The sequence below is a fragment of the Mus musculus genome, chromosome X (genome assembly GCF_000001635.26).
Source record: "Mus musculus strain C57BL/6J chromosome X, GRCm38.p6 C57BL/6J".
Classification (NCBI taxonomy): Eukaryota; Metazoa; Chordata; class Mammalia; order Rodentia; family Muridae; genus Mus; species Mus musculus.
In genome coordinates, this window is record NC_000086.7 from 31613268 (window position 1) to 31636623 (window position 23356).

Consider the following 23356-nt stretch of genomic DNA (forward strand, 5'->3'; position numbering starts at 1 on the left):
CATTTCTAAACATAATAAAAGCAATATACTGATAATAAACAGGCAACATGAAATTAAATGGAGAGAAACTAAAGCAATTCCACTAAAGCCAGGGACAAGACAAGGTTGCCCACTCTTTCCTTATCTATTCAATACAGTACTCAAAATTCTAGCTAGAAAAAGTGGACAATATAAGGAAATCAAGGGAATACAAATCGGAAAGGCTAAGGCAAAGTATCACTATTTTCAGATGATATGACAGTATATATAAGTAACCCCCAAAATTCCACCAGAGAACTACTACAGCTGAAAAACAACTTTAGGGAGATGGAAAGATGGCTCAGCAGTTAAGAGCACCAACTGCTCTTCCAGATGTCCTGAGTTAAATTCCTAGCAACAACATGGTGGCTTATAACCATCTGTAATGAGATTTGATGCCCTCTTCTGGTGTGTCTGAAGAGAGCAATGGTGTACTCATATACATAAAATAAATAAATAAATCTTTACAAAGCCAAACCAAAACAACAGCAACATAAAACAAAGTGGTAAAAAATGGTCCTGGTCTACCTGTAGAATGAAAATTGATCCATATTTATTTATTTATTTATTTATTTATTTATTTATTTATTTGGGGGGGGGTTTGAGACAGGGTTTCTCTGTGTAGCCTTGGATGTCCTGGAACTCACTTTGTATATCAGACAAACTTGGAACTCAGAAATCTGCCTACCCCTGCCTCCCAAGTGCTGTGATTAAAGGCATGTGTCACCACGCCCCAGCCCTGATTGATATTTATAACTCTGCACAAAATTTAAATTCAAGTGGATCAAGGACCTGAACATAAAACAGGATGCACTAAATCTTATAGAACAGAATGTAGAAAGGCCTTTGAATGCATTTTTTGCAGGAGACAATAGCCTGAACAGCATACCAATGGCTCAGGATCTAAGATCAAATATTGACAAATGGGACCTCATGAAACTAAAAGCTTTTGTAAGGCAAAGAACAGTGTCAAATGGCAAATCGGCAGCCTATAAATGGGAAAAGGGCCTACACCAACCCTACATCTGACAGACGACTAATATCCATATTCACAAATAACCAAATAATTCAATTAAAATATGGAGTGCAGAGCTAAACAGAAAATTCTCAAAAGAGAAATCTCAAATGGCCAAGAAGCACTTAAAGAAATGTTCAAAGTCCTTAGTCATCAGGGAAATGCAAATCACAACAACTCTGAGGTACCATCTTGTATCCATCAGAAATGGTAAGATCAAAAAGTCAAGAGATAGCACATACTGGCAAGGATATTGAGCAAGGGGAACATTCCTTGATTGCTAGTAGGAGTACAAACTTGAACAATCTCTAGAAATCAATTTGGCAGCTTCTCAGAAAACTTGCAATAGTTCTATTTCAAGACCAAGGTATACCTCTCCTAGGCATATACCTGAAAAATGCTCCAACATCCCATAAAGACACTTGGTCTGCAATGATTAAGGCAGGTTTATTTGTAGTAGCCAGAATGGATGGAACTTGAGTATATCATCCTGAATGAGGTAAAAAAAATCCCAAAAGGATATACATACATGGCAGGTGCATGTTGTCCTCTGAGAGGCTCCACCAGCAGCTTACTAAGACAGATACAGACACCCACAGCCAAACAATGAATGGAGCTTGACGACTCATAGATTTATATGGAAAAGGATTGTGGGCAAAAGGGTATAGACACTCCCCAAGAAGACAAACAAAATCAACTAACTTGCAAACTTGAGGATCTTGGAGTCTGAACCTGCAACCAAAGAACATATACGGGCTGAACCTAGGCCTTCCCACAAATATCTAGCAGATGTGCTGTTTGACCTTCATGTGGGTCACAAACAACTGGATCTGGATCTACCCACAAAGCTGTTGCCTGTCCATGGGTTATCTTTTTTCTACTTGGACTGCCTTGTTTGGCCTTAGTAGGAGAGGATGCACATAGCCTCCCAGAGACTTGAAGTGCCAGGATAGAGGGATATGCAATGGGCCCCCTGTCTCTCATAGGAGAAAGAGAAGTGGGAGAATTGTGGGAGGGAAGGAGGGAAAAAAAGGTGAGTAGGGAGAAGGAAGTAAAGTGAATACTTGAAAAATAAATAAAATTAAAATTAAAAAAAGTCAAATTGGATGCTAAATACAACAAAACACTAATGCCAAAAATACCCATCTAAGCTAGCAGAAATGGGTCTTTGAAAGAGGAACTGCTGGTGTTGGTTTATCAAAAACACATGATATAGAAAAGAAGACTACAGCTGCCCTGGTGAGGTGTGCTGGTCTTTTGTCATTTTTGATGCAATGAACTTATTGAGTCAATGCTTGGTAGGCAGTGAGCATCAACAAGATTTGACACCTTCTTTCAATGTCTGGAAGACCTTGCTTCTTCCATGTGTGGCTTTGGGAAGAACTCAGCAGCAGGAACAAGAAACATTCTTCTTTTGTGAGGCAATAACAAAGTTTGCTAAAGGAGGGAAGAGGACACACTCACAGTCCTCAGAGAGGCTTTAGAAGCATGGGAAAGGAAAACAAAGAAAGCATGAGGACAGAGACTCATGCCCTGGACTCTACATGAATATATATATGGCAGAGCACTGAAGCACTTGGCTGGCATTGACAAGTCTTCTTCCCAGGAAGCAAAGGTTTCCAATCAGCAGTATACAGTCAAAGAAATTAGTTGGACAAAGCCACGGTTCACAGCCATAGCCCTTTGGCATTTATAGAACCCTTCCCTAAAGAGAGGTATAACTTTAATTTTTTAAGAGGCTGCTTTTAATCATGGTTAATAAATACTTTAACCTCCCTTTTAGCCCACAACCCACCAGAGGTAGCAGAAAAGAAAGGATACAGGGGAAGTGCACCTGTTTAGGAATAGTTCTTTGCAGCAACTTTCATCTATATTTTCTGGAAATCAGTAGTTCAGTTCACAGGTCAGCAACTGCACCTCAGTCTACTCCCAAACACTTCATGGATAAACCAGCAGTCCTGTTCTATAGAGTTGGGCTAGCAAACGTGAACCAGTATCAGTGACACTAACTAGCAGAGAGAGCCAGGCGTCAGCCTTGGCATTAGTCAGCAAGAGGGATCAGGACCAAGAGAAACCCAAGGAAATTTCCCCACTGTGCCTCTCTCAAGAAAATACCATCAGCAAAGTCACAAGATCAATAAGTGTTTAGCTATGTAAGTAAGCCAAGTTCAGCCACCTTCCCTGTCCATCTAGCCCTTCTTATAATTCCTTCAAACATCACATGTCTATGGGCCTTGCCACAGCATGTTTCTTGTCTCAGCATGAGTCTCCCTCAGCTGACATAACTGTGACCATCAGTTGGAGTCCTCAGAGGTGGTAAGAAGCCAAAGGACACCACCAGAAGTTCTCCAGTAAGTTTCTCCCCATAGAGTCCCAACAAACAAAGTCTAACTACAAAATGTAAGGCAGACCAACACACACATTTCATTGGTGAAGAGCCCCTCATCACACATCATCCTTTCATGTGCTTGTTTAGCAGAACATCCTTTCACCTGTGTCAGCTTCATTAAAATGTTCTTTCATTTGTTTGCCTTAGACAAACACCATGGAACAGAACTGACTGTCCAAAGAACCCATAAGTTTCCATTTCAGAGAGGTACACACATTTCCTTCAGGGTTAGCTCTCAGTTTTAGAAGAAAGGGAAAACTTGTTTGAATAAAAGGTACCTAGAAGGTGTCAGGAGCTATAGGTTTTGTAGGGAGTCTAACCAGAAAGGGCAGCTTCCCTTTGCCTGGGCAAGGAATGGAGCCACCTGTGGCTTCAGGCAGCTGTGACAGAACATGAACAGGCAAGTTCTCTCTATATCATGGAGAATTGAGGCACAATCAGCAGACCCCCCCCAGGAAGGCAAGGACAATTCCAGCAGCAAAAGGACAGTGACAAGACTGCTATTCCTGGATCCAGTAAGGGACCATTTCCCAGAAAAAATACTTGTCCTTTGCCCAGAGCAAGCTAGGAACTCTTACTAGCTTTTTCTGGCTGCTGGCTATCACAGACTCTGAAAAAAGAAAGGCCTGAGATATATGCAATGTTGATTTGTGGTTGAATCTGTCCAAGTAGCCCCTGTTGAAATGGCCTTTAGTGTCCCTTCAGTGCACCTGCATGCCCTCACAAGGCCATTTTTTCCCTGGGCCTTCGTGCTCCTCCACCCCCCACACCTACCCACCATGCTACCTTATCTCTCACCACCCAGAGACAGCCTTTCTTCTTGGAATTGCTTCTCCCAGGGTTACCTCTTTAATGTCTCCATGACTAGGTATGCATCGGTCCTTCTGGACTCCCAGGTCCTTGAGCCTCTCCTCAGGGTCCTCTCTGATTGTCTCACCCTGCCCACCCTTGCTGCATACCTCTTTACACTGCTGTGTGTATCCTTCTTCCTGAATTCCTTAGTTTTCCTGAAAGCCAGAAGGTGCCACCATGCCTCACCCTGCTTCCACACCTCTTCCCAATCTATGTTTCTTTCTTCACTCTGTTCCTCTTCCAGGGAGCCTCTCTCTGCCACCCCTCTCTCTTTGGCTTCCTTCTACCTCTCTCTGGGCAGTCATATCATTCTGCCCCCTCCTCCACCACCTATCTCCAGTTCCTTCTCCTCTCGCCCACCAAGACCAGACCAGATAAGTCCCATTCCATTTTTAGATGACTGCTTATGATACTAGCTCACTTTTCTCACAGGCTGAATTGACAGCTGCTCCATCTGTCCATTTTCCACTCACCAAACACACCCAGCAGAGTGCTTCAGACAGCATGCCATACCCACAGAAGCCCGCATTCTTCAAGACAACTGGTATGCCTACATTGAGCCCAGGACACACTCAAGAACAGCAACCTGAGCCCATCTGGAAATTACAACTTCAACTTTATTTCCAAAGAAATTAACTTTATTTCTACAGTTGTGACAACGCCGTGATAAATAATTAGAACTCTTTCTCCAAGTGAGTGACATGTATATGGACATCATCTTCATACTTGATGAGGTACACTCTAGGTTTGGTTTCAATCTGGTAAATGATCAGGCCATCCCTCTTGGAGCCGTCATCATTTGTGTTTTCCACGTGTTTTCCTATCAGGCCATCCACAAACTCCAGGTCGATGTCTAAAGAAGGGGGGTCACTGAACCCCTCCATGATTTGTAGGTCACCCTCTTTAAAGTCATCCAGAAGCTGGTACGTGTATAATATGGGATCTCTCTCATAAGTAATATAAAAGCTGTTATCCAAGATAGGCGCTTGGCTCAGGACCATCCCCCTCCACTCTTCCTTAGAGCCATGCTCACCCTCAAATAGATGATTAACTTCTTTGCCCACTATGGCATCAACAAAGCTGGAATCAGTGACTCCGGATGATACCACCCTCTTGGCGATAACTTTTAGGGACAATACCCTCTTATCTTTGTAAAGTTCCAGAGCATGCACAGAGTCAATCCCATCATATTTAACCAGGTACAGGGAAGGGTTTACTGGCACCTGATCCAGCACAGTTCCATTCCACTGTGTGATAGACTCATCTCCTTCTTTCCACTTATGAAAAATTCTGCAGCCCACGATGTTCCTTTTGGGCAGGGCTGGAGATCTGCTCCTCTGCCTCTTCCGACCAGCTCTTTTCTTGGTCAGCTTTGAACTTTCCATGTCCTCTTATGCAGCTTTGCTGGCCTTCTGCTTCCTGGGTCCTGGAGGGCTCCAAGGCTGCAGTGTGAAAGGGGAGAGACAGTTGACTATGGGGGTAAATGATGAACTCTTCCCAGTGATTGCTTCCATGCTTTTTGCTGGTCCCTACCTGCTGGTGCCAGGAACCTGAGGATGAAGCTTGAAACCTGTCCTGGCACCTGGTTGTGTGGTGCTGTCTCTGGGATTCCCTAAGGCCCCTGTGAAGGAAGTAATAGAGAGTGGGGGAAGGGGTGGCTGGTGTCCAATAGAATCAGGAATCCCCCAACAGGGGAACAAGAGACTCTCCTCAGTGACTGGCTGTTCTGTTCCCAGAGACTAGGTGCTCTGCTGAGTCTAGAGCCCTGCCCCCATAGGATAGTTGCAAATCTGTTTGGAAGTCCAGAAGAGCTGTAAATTGCCTCTCCTCCCTCCACTTTAGTGTCTTGAGCTCCCCTGCCTGCTGTCCCCAGTCCTCTCTGCTTTCCCTGGCTGCTTCCAGGTACCTACCTCCAGGCTCCACCTTGCTCTTTCCAGAACCTCAGTCTGGCTCTGAAGGACATCCCAGTTCCTGCTGCTCACTGCAGATCCCCCCTCCCTTTGTCTTCCCCTGTGCTCCTGTTCCCACTGCTACTTAGTTTCTCCTGCGGGGCTCCGTCCCATCCTCCCCCCGACCCCCCACCGCTCCAGGAAGCCCACCTTTTATCCTACCCTTTCTGGTGTCCTGCTGCCAGAGATAGTGGCTGCCAGAGGGGTCTCCAGACACTTTGTGGCCACTTCTGCTAAAAGCCCTAGGTGTGGTGAAGGAGTCCAGCCCAGGGAGAGCTCACCAGCAAGAGCTGTGTGAGCAGGTGGCAGAGCAGTTGAAGTGACCGTTGCTGGTTTCCTGGTGCTGCTGGTGGGCTCGCGCTTGTCCTGGTGCTGCTGGTGGGCTCGCGCTTGTCCTGGTGCTGATGGTGGGCTTGCGCTTGTCCTGATGCTGCTGGTGGGCTCGTGCTTCCTTCTGTCTAGCTCACACAACTCCCCTGCCACCTGCAGATTCTGTGGAAGCCTGCTGCTCATTTTTCTTTCTGTGTATTTATTAGTGTGCCCTCTGGTTTATGTTATCCTAGCTTTATTGTTTCCTGGTTTCTTCACTGCCCGGTGTCGTTTTAGGTTTTTTGTTTGTTTGGTTGGTTGGTTGGTTGGTTGGTTTAGATTGATTTTGTTGGTAGGTTTGTTTTATGCCTGGAGTCTTTCTCACATTTTTACTTTCAGTATTCTTTTTTGGTAAGTCTTCTCTTGGCTTCTTCATCCTGTTTAGTTCCTCAGTTCTTTTTTTCTTGCTTCAGGCACATTGCTTCTGAAATTCTATGAATTTTTTCTCAAATAGTTAGAGGGCACCCCATTTTCCCCTCAAAGCACAGGGCCACTAGGTCCAAACTTGAATCTAAGGTAGTCTTAAACTGAACTATATTGTATGATTGCTGGTAGTTAGATTAAGTCAGAGTTCCTCAGGAACTAGAGAAACTTGTTTGGCAGCCAAAAGGAGTTCCTTCCTTTTCCAAATGGCAGATACCTGTGATCCCATATCAAAGCCCATGCTGTCCTCCAGGTAATTTAAGTTCCTATTCACACTTGTTAAAAGTCTCAAAGCTAGGGCTAGGATCCTGTTCTGTCTCACTCCCTCCTCTACTCTAAAATCTCAGGCTGGTCCAGGTCATGGCTTTTACTCCTCAGCTTCTCTTCTACCTTATAACTAATATAACTGCTCCATATCCTGCTTTTCCTGCCCTATGTCCATTTATTTTTCTCACTGTTCTGGATGCTTCCAGATGTCTCTGGGTGTTCTCTTTCCTACAATAAAAATCTTCACCACTAACCATAGAGTGCCTATTCTATACAGTGTTCCTAGAATACATGGTCAAATTTACATATAAACACAAAGATCACAAATTTTTGCCATAAGTACATTTTGGTAATAGGTCATTTTACATACACAGTATGTTCAACTTCATAAAAATAAAGGTATTAATATACACTAGTAATGATTTTTGTCTGATTATACATATATTTTATAATTTACATATAATATATAAATAATATTCATATATATATATATATATATATATATATATATATATATACACACACATACATTTGGGATATATATATCTATCCCAAACGTACAGCTAATTTTACTTACATTAGGCACAGGAATAATTCTTTGTATAACATAATGATAAATATACCTTTTACATGTTTCTTTAAAACAGCATGCATGCATATTTTGTACTTGAATACTTGGTTTTGAAGAAATTCTGCCTTGTTTTACTTTTAATTCACTGTCATTGTTATTTCAATTTGTCACCAATTTCTGTTAGTTTCTCACACATTCATGTGTTTGAGGTTCATATTTCTGTACTTTCTGTTTATGTATATTTTGCAGTATGTAGTCTGTAATTCTGGAAATAATATTAGATGTTGTATGAGGATGATTTCTATGAAATTTAAGTAAAACCATTTAAGGAGGGTTCTCTCCCCCAATTGGAATATTTATTGTTCGATATATTTGGCAAAAAACAAGCAGGCATTATTTAGGTAATGTGCATGAGAATGTATGTTTCTGTATAGAGCAGGAACACAGTGGATATTTTAATGTGTTTCTCTAGAGTGCGGTACCAATTGGGCTTGTGATTGTGTTTTATTTGTAGAGTGCAGTAATGCAAGTGATGATGTAAATGTGTGTTTCTGTTGAGTATGGTATGCATTGTGCCTGTGAATATGTCTTTCTTTTTAAATTTTTTATTAGACATTTTTAATTTACATTTTAAATGTTATTCCCTTTCCTAGTTTCCGCAGTGAAAATCCCCTATCCCCTCCCCAGTCCCTCGGCTCCCCAACCCAACCACTCCCATTCCTGGTCCTAGAATTCCCCTATATTGGGGCATAAAGCCTTAACAAGACCAAGGGCCTCTCCTCCCATTGATGACCAAGTAGGCCATCCTCTGCTACATATATAGCTAGAGCCACAAGTTCTACCATGTGATTTCTTTGATTGGTAGTATAGCTCCAAGGAGCTCTGGGGTTACTGGTTAATTCATATTGATATTCCTCTATGGGGCGTTAGTCCCCTTCAGCTCACTGGGTATTTATCTGGCACCTTCATTGGGGACCTTGTGCTTTGTTTAATTTATGATCATCCACGTCTGTATTTGCCATGCACTGGCAGAGCTTTGCAGGAGAGAGCTGTATCAGGGTCCTGTCAGCAGGCTCTTGTTGGCATCTGCCTAGTGACTGGGTTCGGTGGTTGTTTATGGGGTGGATCCCCAAGTGGGCAGTCTCTGGATGGAAATTCCTTCAGGCTCTGCTCTGAATTTTGTCTCTGCAATTCCTTCCATGGGTATTTTGTTCCCTATTCTAAGAAGGAATAAAGTATTCTCACTTCAATCTTCCTTTTTGATTTTCATGTGTTTTACAAATTGTATTTTGGGAATTCTAAGTTTCTGGGCTAATATCCACCCTCAGTGAGTGCATATCATGTGTGTTATTTTGTGATTGGGTTACATCACTCAGGATGATAGCCTCCAGATCCATCCATTTGCCTAGGAATTTCATAAATTCATTCTTTTTAATAGCTGAGTAGTACTCCATTGTGTAAATGTACCAAATTTTCTGTATCCATTCCTCTATTGAGGGACATCTGGGTTCTTTCCAGCTTCTGGCTAGTATTAAAAAGGCTGCTATGAACATAGTGGAGCATGTGTTCTTATTACCAGTTGGAACATCTTCTGTGTATATGCCCGGGAGAGGTATTGCTGGATCTTCCAGTAGTACTATGTCCAATTTTCTGAGGAAACACCAGACTGATTTCCAGAGTGGTTGTACCAGCTTGCAATCCTGGGAAGGAAGTTGGGTTAAATTGCCCTTTCAAGCTCTTTGAAGAATGAAGTTAGAATTTTGATGGGGATTGCATTGAATCTGTAGATTGCTTTCGGCAAGATAGCCATTTGGAGTATATTAATCCTTCCAATCCATGAGCATGGGAGATCTTTCCATCTTCATAGACCTTCTCCAATTTCTTTCTTTAGAGACTTGAAGTTCTATCATATAGATCTTTCACTTGCTTAGATTCACACCAAGATATTTTATATTATTTTTAATGATTGTGAAAAGTGTTGTTTCCCTAATTTCTTTCTCAGCCTGTTTATCATTTGTGTAGAAGAAGGTCACTGATTTGTTTAAAATAATCTTATATACAGCCACTTTGCTGAACTTGTTTATCAGGTTTAGGAGTTTTAGGTGAAATATTTAAAGTCTCTTAAGTACACTACAATATCATCTGCAAAGTGTGTTACTGTGACGTCTTCCTTTCCAATTTGTATCCCTTTGATCTCCTTTCGTTGTTTAATTGCTCTGGCTAGGACTTCAAGCACTATACTGAATAGGTAGGGAGAGAGTGGGCAGCCTTGCCAAGTTCCTGATTTTAGTGGGATTGCTTCAAGTTTCTCTCCATTTGGTTTGATGTTGGCAACTGTTTTGCTGTATATTGCTTTTACAATGTTTAGGTATGGGCCTTGAATTCCTAATCTTTCCAAGACAATTATCATGAATGGGTGTTGGATTTTGTCAAATGCTTTCTCAGTATCTAATGAGATGATCATGTAGTTTTTGTCTTTGAGTCTGTTTATATATTGGAATACATTCATGGATTTCGGTATATAGAACCATCCCTGCTTCCCTGGGAGGAAGCCTACTTGATTATGATGGATGATAATTTTGATGTATTCTTTGATTTGGATAGTGAGAATTTTATTGAGTATTTTTCATTAATATTCATAAGGGAAATTGGTCTGAAGTTCCCATTCTTTTTGGGGGTCTTTGTGTGGTTTAGGTATGAGAGTAATTGTGGCTTCATAGAACGAATTGGGTAGAGTACCTTCGGTTTCTATTTTGTGGAACAGTTTGAGGAATAATGGTATTAGGTCTTCTTTGAATTTTTGATAGAACTCTCCATTAATCCAATCAGGTCCTGGGCTTTTTTTGGTTGGGAGACTATTAATGACAGTTTCTATTTCTTTAGGGGATATGGGACTGTATAAATCATTAATCTGATCCTGATTTAACTTTGGTACCTGTTATCTGTCTGGAAAAGTGTCCATTTCATGCAGGTTTTCCAGTTTTGTTGAATATAGGCTTTTATAGTAGGGTCTAATGATTTTTTAGATTTCCTCAGGTTCTTTTGTTATGTCTCCCATTTCATTTCTGATTTTGTTAACTAAGATGCTATCTCTGTGCCTTCTATTTAGACTGGCTAAAGGTTTGTCTATTTTGTTAATTTTCTCAAAAAAAAAAAAAAAAACACAGCTCTTGGTTTGGGTGATTCTTTCTATAGTTCTTTTTGTTTACACTTGGTTGATTTCAGCCCTGAATTTGTTTATTTCCTGCTGTTTACTCCTCTTGGGTGAATTTGCTTCTTTTTGTTCTAGAGCTTTCAGGTGTGATGTCAAGCCACTATTGTATGCTCTCTCTAGTTTCTTTTTGGAGGTACTCAGAGCTATGAGTTTTCTTCTTAGGACAGCTTTCAAGGTATCCCATAAGTTTGGGTATGTTCATCTTCATAAATTTTACCTTTGTTGTGTCTTCATTTTCATTAAACTCTAGAAAGTCTTTAATTTCTTTATTTCATCTTTGGCCAAGTTATCATTGATTACAGTGTTGTTCAGTTTCCACGTGTATGTGGGCTTTCTATTATTTATGTTGTTTTTGAAGATCAGCCTTAGTCCATGGTGATCTGATAGGATGCATGGAATTATTTCAATCTTCTTATATCTGTTGAGGCCCTTTTTGTGACCTATTATATGGTCAATTTTGTAGAGAATGTACCATGAAGTGCTGAGAAGAAAGTATATCCTTTTGTTTTAGGAAAAAAAATGTTCTATAGATATCTGATAAATCCATTTGTTTCATAACTTCTGTTAGTTTCACTCTATCTCTGTTCAGTTTCTGTTTCCTGGATCTGTCCATTGATGAGAGTGAGGTGTTGAAATCTCCCATTATTATTGTGTTTGGTGCTATGTGTGTTTTGAGCTTTATGGAGCATAGATGTTGACAATTGAGAGTTCATCTTCATAAATTTTACCTTTGATGAATATGAAGTTTCCCTCCTTATCATTTTGGATAACTTTAGGTTGATTTTATTCGATATTAGAATGGCTACTCCAGCTTGTTTCTTTCGACTATGTGATGGTTTGAATGTTCTTGGACCAGGAAGTGGCACCATTTGGACGTGTGGCCTTGTGGAAATAGGTGTGACCTGGTTGGAGTAGGTGTGTCACTTTGGGTGTGGGTATAAGATCCTCACCCTAGTTACCTGGAAGTCAGTCTTACACTAGAAGCTTTTGGATGAAGACATAGAACTCTCAGCTTTGCCTGTGCCATGCCTGCCTGGACACTGCCATGGTCCCACCATGATGATAATTGACTGAACTTCTGAACCTGTAATCCAGCCCCAAGTAAATGTTGTTTTTTTATAAGACTTGTCTTGGTCATGGTGTCCGTTCACAGCAGTAAAACCATAACTGACAGACCTTTTGCTTGGAAAATTGTTTTCTAGCCTTTTATTCTGAGGTGGTGTCTGTCATTGTCACTGAGGCAGGTTTCCTGTATGCAGCAAAATATTGGGTCCTTTTTACCTAACCAGTCTCTTAGTCTATGTCTTTTTACTGGGGAATTGAGTTCATTGATCTTAAGAGATATTAAGGAAGAAGCATTGATTTTTCCTGTTTTTTTTTTTTGTTGTTGTTGTTGTTAGAGTTGGAGTTCTATTCATGTGGTTATCTTCTTTTAGGTTTGTTGAAAGATTACTTTCTTGCTTTTTCTAAGGTGTAGTTTCCCTCCTTGTGTAGGAGTTTTTTCCTTTATTATCCTTTGCAGGGCTGGATTTGTGGAAAGATATTGTATGCATTTTGTTTTGTCATGGAATATCTTGGTCCAGCTATGGTAATTGAGAGTTTTGCTGGGTATAGTAGCCTGGGCTGGCATTTGTGTTCTCGTAGGTTCTGTATGACATCTGTCCAGGATCTTCTCGCTTTCATAGTCTCTGGGGGCGGGGGGGGGGAATCAGATGCAATTCTGATAGGTCTTTCTTTATATATTACTTGACCTTTTCCCCTTACTGCTTTTAAATATTCTTTCTTTGTTTTGTGTACTTTGTGTTTTGATTTTTATGTGAGAAGAGGAATTTCATTTCTGGTCCAATCTATTTGGAGTTCTGTAGGCTTCTTATATGTTCATGGACATTTCTTTCTTTAGGTTGGGGAAATTTTCTTCTATAATTTTATTGAAGATATTTACTGACCCTTTATGTTGAAAATCTTCCTTCTAGTCTATACCTATTATCTTTAGGTTTGGTTTTCTCATTGTGTCCTGGATTTCCTGGATGTTTTGGGTTAGGATATTTTTGCATTTTACATTTTCTTTGATTGTTGTGTCAATGTTTTCTACAGTATCTTCTGGACCTAAGATTTACTCTTCTATCTCTTGCATTCTGTTTCTGATGCTTGCATCTATGGATCCTGACTTTTTTCCTAGATTTTCCATCTCCAGAGTTGTCTCCCTTTGTGATTTCTTTATTGTTTCTACTTCCACTTTTAGATGCTGGATGGTTCTGTTCAATTCTTTCACCTTTTTGTATGTGTTTTCCTGTAATTCTTTAAGGAATTTTTGTGTTTCCTCCTTAAGGGTTTCTACCTGTTTACCAGTTTACCTGTGTTCTCCTGTATTTCTTTAAGGGAGTTATGTCCTTTTTATAGTCCTCCATCATCATCATGAGAAGTGACTTTAGATCCATATCTTGCTTTTCTGGTGTGATGGTGTATCCATCACTTGCTATGGTGGGAGAGTTGTGTTGTGATAATGCCAAGTAACCTTGTTTTCTGTTGCTTCTTTTATTACACTTGTCTCCAGCCATCTGATTTCATCACGTGCTTCCTGCCCTTGGTATATCTGATTGGAGCCTGTCCTTCCTGTAATCCTGGTAGAGTGAGAACTCCTCAGATGCCAGCTTTCTTTGTGATCCTGTCATTCCGGGATCCTTTGATCCTGAGATTCTGGGTGTGTCAAATTTCTTGGCAGTCAAGATTCCTCTGAGATCCTGGTGTGACCAAGCCCCTGGGATCCTGGGGTCCTACAATCCTGGGTTTGTTAGAGTGCCTGGAAGTGGTATCTCCTCTGGGGACCATGGAGCTGACTGTTGAGTTCCAAACCAATGTAGTCCAGAGCTTTCCAGAAGGAACTCGAACCACTGGTTGGGGGAGAGGGGGGCTCCTGTGTCCCTGCTCCTGTTGGCTCCAGGCACTCCCAATTCTGTTGAAACAGATGTTGCATTCCACTCACCAGTGATCCTAAGATCCTGGGCATGCTAGGGTGCCTGGGGAATGGAGAGTCCTTTGGGACCTTGGGAATTTTCGCCAAGCTTGAATCCAAGGTGGCCCTGCATTGGCTTCGACTGGAAGGATCCCCAAATGTATCATTTTCAAACTGCCATTCTACATATCACATTTCTAGTGCTGTGTGTCCTTTTGGGGAGTTACGAAAATCTTCAGAGAATTGGATCAGCTTAATGTGTGACTATTCTTTCACATTCACAATTTTAATATGGTATAACACACATGTGTAGATGACCTTGATTTCTGTTGCGATTTCTGGCCTGGATATGGGTTTTGACCTATCTGCATCCAGGCCAGAAATTGCATTGGAAATCATTGTTGATACAGATCACTAGAAACCAAGCATAGTGATGACCTGTCCTATTTTTTCCAGTACAGCAAACTGATTAGTGTGTCATAGGGCAGGGTCAGGGATATTTACAGTAACATTTCCTTTCCCCCGTTCTTAAAATCACTTTAAATGTGTCAGCTTCTAACTGCTTTAGAATGGAAAGGCTAGACCAGTAACCAAAATCTACGAATGTGTTTCATACCAATCACATTGTGCCTAATAGCTGCTGCCTGGAGAACTTTATAAAGGAAAAATTGATGGGCTGCACATGGTTGTTCTCTCTCTCCATGTGCAAGGCAACCCCAACATGTTGGAAAAATACATTTCTCTTGCTTTTTGCATCGATTTCCAGCTTTGCATTGTTCATTCAGTGAGTCCCCTGTAAGCTAAGGCTCAACAGAGTCTTACACTGGAACATGGCCTCCTCTTTATATCACATCTACATCAGATTTTACTACTTAAGAATTCCTCTTCACAAGTTGGAAGCTTAGCTGGGTGGAGTCTTGCCCTGAGGTCACTAGTCCTTTGATCCATCCAGGATCAGCTTTTTCTTTAAACTTCTTATCTCCTTGAGGATTTAGCTCTATTTCCTGAAAGTTCTTTTTCGTCTCAAACTGCACATTTTGTATTTTTTCTTGTTCAGCTCATTCCTTTTCATTACTAATCAGTGAAAGTGTGACTATTACTAGCTATACAACAGAGTCAATTCTAGGCTGTTTTAAAATCTCCTCTGACACTGCTATTGTAAGAACTCGACCCTCAGTCAGTGGAACTTACTTTGAGATGTCCCCAAGTGAGACACCAAGAGCAGAGCAACAGATCGATGCAAAAGCAAGAGGTTTATTTTCTGGTGGTCGGAATCGACCGACCTTCAATTAATTTCCCAAGACAAGTGACTAGAAAGCGACCCCAAATGGCTAGTACAAGCAGTTTTTATACTTTTTAGGGGCACAGGTTACATCAGCAAGGTTTGGACTTATTGGCTAAGTATATTGACCTTTAAAGCTATTGGCAAGCAAGCATGGGCAAAACATGACATGCATTTGAACTCTACCTGGGACTTGCCAGAGGGTCAGGTGACTATCAGTCAGTACATTCTGCAGTTTTTCTCAAGAATATTCCAGCTCCTCCCAAGAACTGGGTGAAGAATGGAACTTGGCCTAGCCTTGATCCCAGGAGGGAAGAGAAGCTGTAGAGGTAGGGGAGTGTTAAGACTGGCAAATCCCGTAGGGCCCTTCATTCCCCTGTTTTTCTTATAGGAGCTCCAATCATGGAGCTCTCCTTATTACGAAGGCTCTGCTAGATCATGTTCTTCCTCTCTTGATCGTAGGGATTCATATTGTTGCCTTAAAACCATCAGCTGCCCAGTTCTTATTCTTTTACAAAGGCAATCAGCTTGTTAACAATGCAAGGACCAAAGGTTAGCATAAGCAGTAAAATAAGAGTGGTACCCAATAGAGTGGAGATTAGAGTTTTCATCCACAGTGAGGAGTTGAACCAGGATTTGATGTTTCAATCTTCTCTTTTTTGTTTTTGTTTTTGTTTATTTTTGCTTTTAATCTTCTCAATGTCCAGATTTATGGCGGCCGTGAGATTCTGGTACTGGTGACCTTGTAGCACCAAGGAAGAGGTGCCAGTAGCCACTCCAGCCACTCCTAGTCCCAAGAGCAATGAAACCCTGAGCACCCACCATGAAGGGTTTCCTTCTTGTTCAATAGAGGGTACTGTCCCATCTATCTAGAAGCTCTCTATTGAAGTAGTAAATAAGCCTTGGGATCAATTGGACCAGTACACAGTGAAAGACAAGGAAAAAATTCAGACCCCCTATCACCAAGAATGTAGGTTAGCCCGATTCAGTGATCCTATTCCAGGAACTGGCTGACCACAAAAGTTAGATTAAAATCTTGAGAACAATCTTGAGAAGCAGGGAGTTTCTCCTTGTGATTTTTAGAACACCCTTTTTATTTTTTACTGGTATTTTCGGCATTTTCCAATAACACCCTCCCTACCCCCTTGGGTTGTGTTTTTTTTTTTTTCCTTTAAATAGCCCCTTTTCCAGCTACCTGGGTCCACATTCCTCTACCCCTGTGTGGTGTATGACTGTGGGCCCCAAGCGTGCCTGAAATAAAAAGTTCTCTTGCGGTTTGCATCAAGGCCATTTCTTGTGAGTGATTTGGGGTTTCTCCTCTCCTGAGTAAGAATGTGGGGGAGTCCTCACTTTGTGGGTCTTTTGGTGCATTGGCCAGGAAATGCAACCACCCATCTCATCTGAGAACTGACTTGGAGGTAAGGAGATCCCCTCTGAAATGTGTGCATGCCAGCCGACATGTCTGTTCTGAGTATCTGTTTTCTGACCTGTAGTATCCCACAAGCCTGAAGCAGGGTGAGCCAGAACTTGACCTTGCTGCCACTAAGGAGATTATCTAGGGTGGAGCCTTCTTCCCAAGATCACTCTATTGTTCAGCCACTGTTGCTGTTTCTCTTCAAGGTACTGTTACCTGCTGAGAAGCCCCCCTGATCTATTCTGGAGACTTTGCCCTATCCTGCACGTCATCACCTGCAGCTAGTTCCAGGTTCCAAGCATGAATTGGCGGGAATGGGCCTCCCCCCTCTTTTATAAAGTGTGTCTGCCATTAAACATTTGAACCCTGAGTTGTTTTCTTGGTTCCATTATTTCTTGACCCGCCTAGGCTCCCTCTTTTCTTTCAGTTCCAAGATGCCTTCAAGGCTCAAACCCGGACATGAGAGCCCCAGGCCGGCCCCTACAATTTGGTGCCCAATGTGGCGCCTGGGATAGGCAGAGGACATTTGGAAGAAACACTGCTGGTTTAGAGCTCCTTGAAAGAAGTAAAGAATTAAAGAAAATTTGTACTGGAGAAGGTTGGTACAGGCTAAGCTGGAACAGTGCTAAATCCACGTGCTAGATTCACTTAGGATCAGCAGTGAGTTATCGGGAACTAAGAACTCAGTGGAAAGGCAGTCGACCACAGCTAAAAAACCAGTGAATAATGGGTGGTGTTAGCATTCTGTCTACACTCCACCCCAGAGTTACTTGGCAACATCCAGGTAGGCCTGACCTACTATAAACAGGGCTGCTTGCCCCCTCCTCCGTTTCTGGATCTCTTGCTTTCTTATTTCCCAGTTGCTACTTTCTTGCCCTCTTGGGCTCTTCCTTTCTCCCTTCCTTTCCTCATTCCCTTTCCCCTCTCTCCACATGGTAGTGGCTGGCCTCTACTTCTCTACTCTCTCCCTCTCTCTTCTTTCTCTGCTCCTACTACCCTCTTAACTCCCCTCCCCATCCCCTGAATAAACTCACGTGGCTGGTCCCTCAGGAGGGGGAGGGGGAAAGGGATGCCTTGGCATGGGCCCGTTGAGACATCCCCTTCCTGACTACACATCCATAGAACATATTCTATTTCTTTTTATCGTTTTATAAACACATCATGTGGTGTAATCATCTATAACTATTCGCTGCTTACACTGGGACATAATTCTGGAATTTGAGCAAAAATGTTGGTCATGTCAGGGAAGAACTGGTTGTTTCACTGCTGTCCAGGTTGTGGGATCATCTCCGAGTAGGAATGTGTAGGTCCAATTAAAGCAGTCTGTGAGGCTGTGAGTAGCTGTTTGGGAGCTTTCCTGGATGCAGGTTTTGAGAAAACACCTTGGTATTAGGGGACAGAAGATAAAGTTAAGAAGTTTAGGGAGAAAACCTTTTTCTTGAAACTTTTAGACCCACGGTCTTGGTAGTTGGTGGAGTCAGGGGTCCCAGGATCAGGACCAGAGAAAAGGAAACAAATCGCACTCTCTGGATTAGTCAAGCAGAGAGGGGGATAGTTCCCACAGATCGGTTTTGATATGCACCTCAGTACCTTGTTCTGGGGTCTGAAACCAAACACTAACTGTCGAAATTGAAGTGTACAGTTCTACTCTTGACGAAGCTTACTATCCAATGCCAGATTTATGAATCTCTCCAAACTATCTACAAGTGAAATTGCCACATTGCATAAGGAATTTTGTCTCTAACACCAATTTACTGACATATTGACTATAAAAGATTTTATTTTAACTCCTATAGTGCTTACTGGTTGTGCTTTACCACTGTTATTTTATTTTATTTTTTGTATTAACATTCTTGATCCAATCTTTTGAACTAACTCTGGATATGTTACTTTAATAAAACATCATGATCAAAATAACTTATGGAAACATAATTTATTTTAAGGTTATGGTTCCAGAGGCTTAGTAGTCCATGATGCTGAAGTGGAGGGAGCAGGTAACAGGCTACTGAAACAGCAGTTGAGAGCTCATGTCATGAACTGAAAAAAAAAAAAAGGTGAAAGCACACTGGAAGCAAAATAATTTCTTCTATCAATGCCATATCTCTTAAGTCTCCAACTAAGGACCAAATATTCAAATGCTTGAGACTTATGGGAAACATCTCATTTAAGCTACCCTGGCCTCATAGTCTTATGGCCATATATCCTTAATCCAAAATGCATTTAATCCAACTTCAAAAGTTCCCTGACAATCTCAAGAATGTTTCGAATACAAAGTCTTCTCTGAGGCTCAAGTCTGCCTCTTATTTTAAAACTGCAAAAACACTTGCATCATACAAAGCTTTCTGATCATGGCTTTCCCTCCTTTATCTCCTCTCAGATCCTTCTACTTTCCCACTGCTCCATCTCCATGTCTTCTTTCTCTCTCTTTCTAGAAAAAAAGTCAAATAAAAAATTCAAACCAGATGGGCATGGTGGTGCACACCTTTAATCCCAGCACTTGGGAGGCAGAGGCAGGCTGATTTCTGAGTTCAAGGCCAGCCTGTTCTACAAAGTGAGTTCCAGGACAGCCAGGGCTATACAGAGAAACCCTGTCTCAAAAAACAAAAACAAAACCACAAAACCAAAAAGCAAAACAAAACAAAACAAAAAAACAAAAAAACAAAACAAAACAAAACAAAATTCAAACCAGAATAGAAAACAAAAAGCAAAACCCTAAAGAAAGAGTGAGAAATACACACATACCCCAAACTCATATAAACGTATAATCAGAAACCATAATATGTAAGCAAAAAATCTGCAAGGTAAAAAAAAAATGCTCAACAGTTTAAACAAAGAATTATGGACCAAAACATATCCAAAACTGCTGCTGAGTTTATTCTCTGTTAGACATCTACTCATCTACTGCTGGGCATGAGGCCTGCCATTTAGTGTGGTTTGTATACCCAGAGAGTGCTTTTCATTTGGTGATAGCTCCTGGGTTAAGGTTAGTGGTTGTGGTGGTTTGAAAGGAAATGGTATTCATAGACTTCTAAGGAGTGACATTATTAGGAGGTGTGGTCTTGTTGAAGGAAGTGTGCCACTGGGGGTGGGCTTGGCTATGGAACAAATTGTCTTTTACCCTATGAACACACACACCGATACACTTGGATATCACATGCACAAAACAGTGGATTCCATTGATTATGGATTGAAACCTCCAAAACTATATCCTCTTTTTAAGTTGACTTGTGTTATGTTAATGAAAATATGACTAATGCATTAGACATACCATGTTTATATATTTTTTTAGCTTTTGATGAACATGTGTTGTTCTGCATTGAGCTATTATGAATAATGCTGCTATATATTAGTGTAAATTTTGTACATGTTTTGTTTAGATGCATTTTAATTTTTCTTTCCTAGATTTATAGTAGAGGAAGGATAGCTTGGCCATATGGTAGTTCTATGTTTAATTATTTGAAGATTCACTAGCAGTTCCCAAAATAGTTATGAAATTTTATATTCATAAATAGTAAATAAGGATTCCATTTTCTGCATGACAGAGATAACAGGCCTGCCTTCCAGGGAGTGGGCTGCCACCCTTATGATTCTGAAAGACAGAGAGCATCAAGCCACTGAAGACTATTCTGAGATTTAAAAATCAGTGGGATTGACATATGTATAATACTATGTACCTTTCCAGAAATTGTGAGGCTGAGGCAGGGGAGTCACAGAATGTTCAAGGCCAACATGAACCTTATGGTGAGTTCCAAGCCATCCTAGGCTACAGAAAAAGATATTGACTCAAAATAAACAAACAAAAAAACTCTAAATTTATTTTAGTTGTAGGTTTTTTCTTGCTTCACATGTCCCCTTTTTCGATTAAATTTCTCCCTTATAAAAAGAAATTGTTGGAGAAAAGGGAAATTGAAGCCCTCTGAAACAGAAAAACTGATTCCACCCTGATAGAAGCCAGCAAGAAGTAACACAATAGCTTAATAATTTAAAACATAAGCAGAGAACAGAAGTCAGAACAAAAGACATTTTAAAATGTCTGAATTGAGGTCCAATTTATTTATTTCATTCTTTTAAATTTTGTCTTTGAGATTATAATATAACATTTACCCATTACCTTTCCTCCAACCACCCCCCACCCCCACCCATTCACCCCTTTCAGCTCTTCTTTACATGCATGGCCTCTCTGTTCACTCATTACTTTTTAATGCATATATGTATATGTATATATATATATATATATATATATATATATATATATATATATATATATATACAATTAATAAATACAACCTTCCCAGTCTGTAGAATGTTACTTGTATGTATGGTTTCTTGATAGTCTCACAAAAGCCTCTATTCTTTGGGCTTTTTCTTGTCGCCTTGCCCTTGGTCACCAAAGCTGGAGTTGGGAATGATAAATCCAGGATTTACTTTCAATCACTTTAAAACTGTTGGAGTGGCTAAAATCAATGTGAGATCCCTCTCAGATGTCACCTAGAAAGGGAGAGAGGGTATTTAGCAATAATTTGGGTTTTTAAGGTTAATACACTAGTGTGCCCATCTCTCTGGATTGTAGGGAGGTGCTTCTGTGTTGAAATTGAACCAAGGTCGTAATGTCCTATATCTTGACAACATTTTTATTATCAAGAAGAAAATAGTGAGGAGTAGCTGTCTAAAAACATCTCATTTAGGTTTAAGCCTAAATGCTAGAGAGTTGGTGCTTCTCTTTTGTTTTGTTTTGTTTTGTTTGTTTGTTTGATTGGTTGGTTTTTTTTTTTTTTTTCAATGAATTTACTCTTTAGCTACACTTTTCTTTTTTTCCATTTTTATTAGGTATTTAGCTCATTTACATTTCCAATGCTAAACCAAAAGTCCCCCATACCCACCCACCCCCACTTCCCTACCCACCCACTCCCCCTTTTTGGCCCTGGCATTCCCCTGTACTGGGGCATATAAAGTTTGCAAGTCCAATGGGCCTCTCTTTCAAGTGATGGCCTACTAGGACATCTTTTGATACATATGCAGCTAGAGACAAGAGCTCCGGGGTACTGGTTAGTTCATATTGTTGTTCCACCTCTAGGGTTCCAGTTGCATTTGGTTCCTTGGGTGATTTCTCTAGCTCCTTCATTGGGGGCCTTGTGATCCATTCAATAGCTGACTATGAGCATTCACTTCTGTGTTTGCTAGGCCCCGTCATAGACTCACAAGAGACAGGTATATCTGGGTCCTTTCAGCAAAATCTTGCCAGTGTATGCAATGGTGTCAGCATTTGGAAGCTGATCATGGGATGGATCTCCGGATATGGAAATCACTAGATGTTCCATCCTTTTGTCACACTTCCAAATTTTGTCTCTGTAACTCCTTCCATGGGTGTTTAGTTTCCTATTCTAAGAAGGGGCAAAGTGTCCACACTTTGGTCTTCCTTCTCTTGAGTTTAATGTGTTTAGCAAATTGTATCTTATATTTTGGGTATCCTAAGTTTCTGGACTAATATCCACTTATCAGTGAGTACATATTGTGAGAGTTCCTTTGTGATTGGGTTACCTCACTCAGGATGATGTCCTCCAGGTCCAACCATTTGCCTAGGAATTTCATGAATTCATTCTTTTTAATATCTGAGTAGTATTCCATTGTGCAAATGTACCATATTTTCTGTACCAATTCCTCTGTTGAGGGGCATCTGGGTTCTTTCCAGCTTCTGGCTAATATAAATAAGGCTGCTATGAACATAGTGGAGCATTTGTCCTTCTTACCGGCTGGGACATCTTCCGGATATATGCCCAGGAGAAGTATTGCTGGATCCTCCGGTAGTACTATGTCCAATTTGTTGAGTAACCGCCAGACTGATTTCCAGAATGGTTGTACAAGCATGCAATCCCACCAACAATGGAGGAGCGTTCCTCTTTCTCCACATCCTTGCCAGCATCTGCTGTCACCTGAATTTTTGATCTTAGCCATTCTGACTGGTGTGAGGTGGAATCTCAAGAATGTTGAACATTTTTTCAGGAGCTTCTTTGCCATTCGGTATTCCTCAGGTGAGAATTCTTTGTTCAGCTCTGAGCCCCATTTTTAATGGGTTTATTTGATTTTCTGGAGTCCACCTTCTTGTGTTCTTTATATATATTGGATATTAGTCCCCTATCTGATTTAGGATAGGTAAAGATCCTTTCCCAATCTGTTAGTGGTCTTTTTGTCTTGTTGACGGTGTCTTTTGCTTTGTAGAAGCTTTGCAACTTTATGAGGTCCCATTTATCGATTCTCGATCTTACACAGGGTTGTTTTGATTTGCATTTCCCTGATGATTAAGGATGTTGAACATTTTTTCAGGTGCTTCTCTGCCATTTGGTATTCCTCGGGTGAGAATTCTTTGTTCAGTTCTGAGCCCCATTTTTAAATGGGGTTATTTGATTTTATGGAGTCCACCTTCTTGAATTCTGGATAGGATAGGTAAAGATCCTTTCCCAATCTGTTAGTGATCTTTTTGTCTTATTGACGGTGTCTTTTGCCTTGCAGAAGCTTTGCAATTTTATGAGGTCCCATTTATCGATTCTCGATCTTACAGCACAAACCATTGCTGTTCTATTCAGGAATTTTCCCCCTGAAACCATATCTTCGAGGCTTTTCCCTACTTTCTCCTCTATAAGTT

At 40.9% G+C, this 23356-nt stretch overlaps 1 protein-coding gene across 1 annotated transcript; it reads right to left on the minus strand.

The window, feature by feature from the left end:
* Nucleotides 1-4923: 4923 nt before the first annotated feature.
* Nucleotides 4924-6566, minus strand: Spin2e (spindlin family, member 2E). Its single transcript, XM_003688962.2, has 2 exons — nucleotides 6386-6566; nucleotides 4924-5716 (listed from the first exon to the last, which is right to left on the minus strand). The coding sequence occupies exon 2, from the start codon at nucleotides 5657-5659 to the stop codon at nucleotides 4949-4951; it is 711 nt and encodes a 236-aa protein (XP_003689010.1). The 5' UTR covers nucleotides 5660-5716; nucleotides 6386-6566; the 3' UTR covers nucleotides 4924-4948.
* Nucleotides 6567-23356: the final 16790 nt, after the last annotated feature.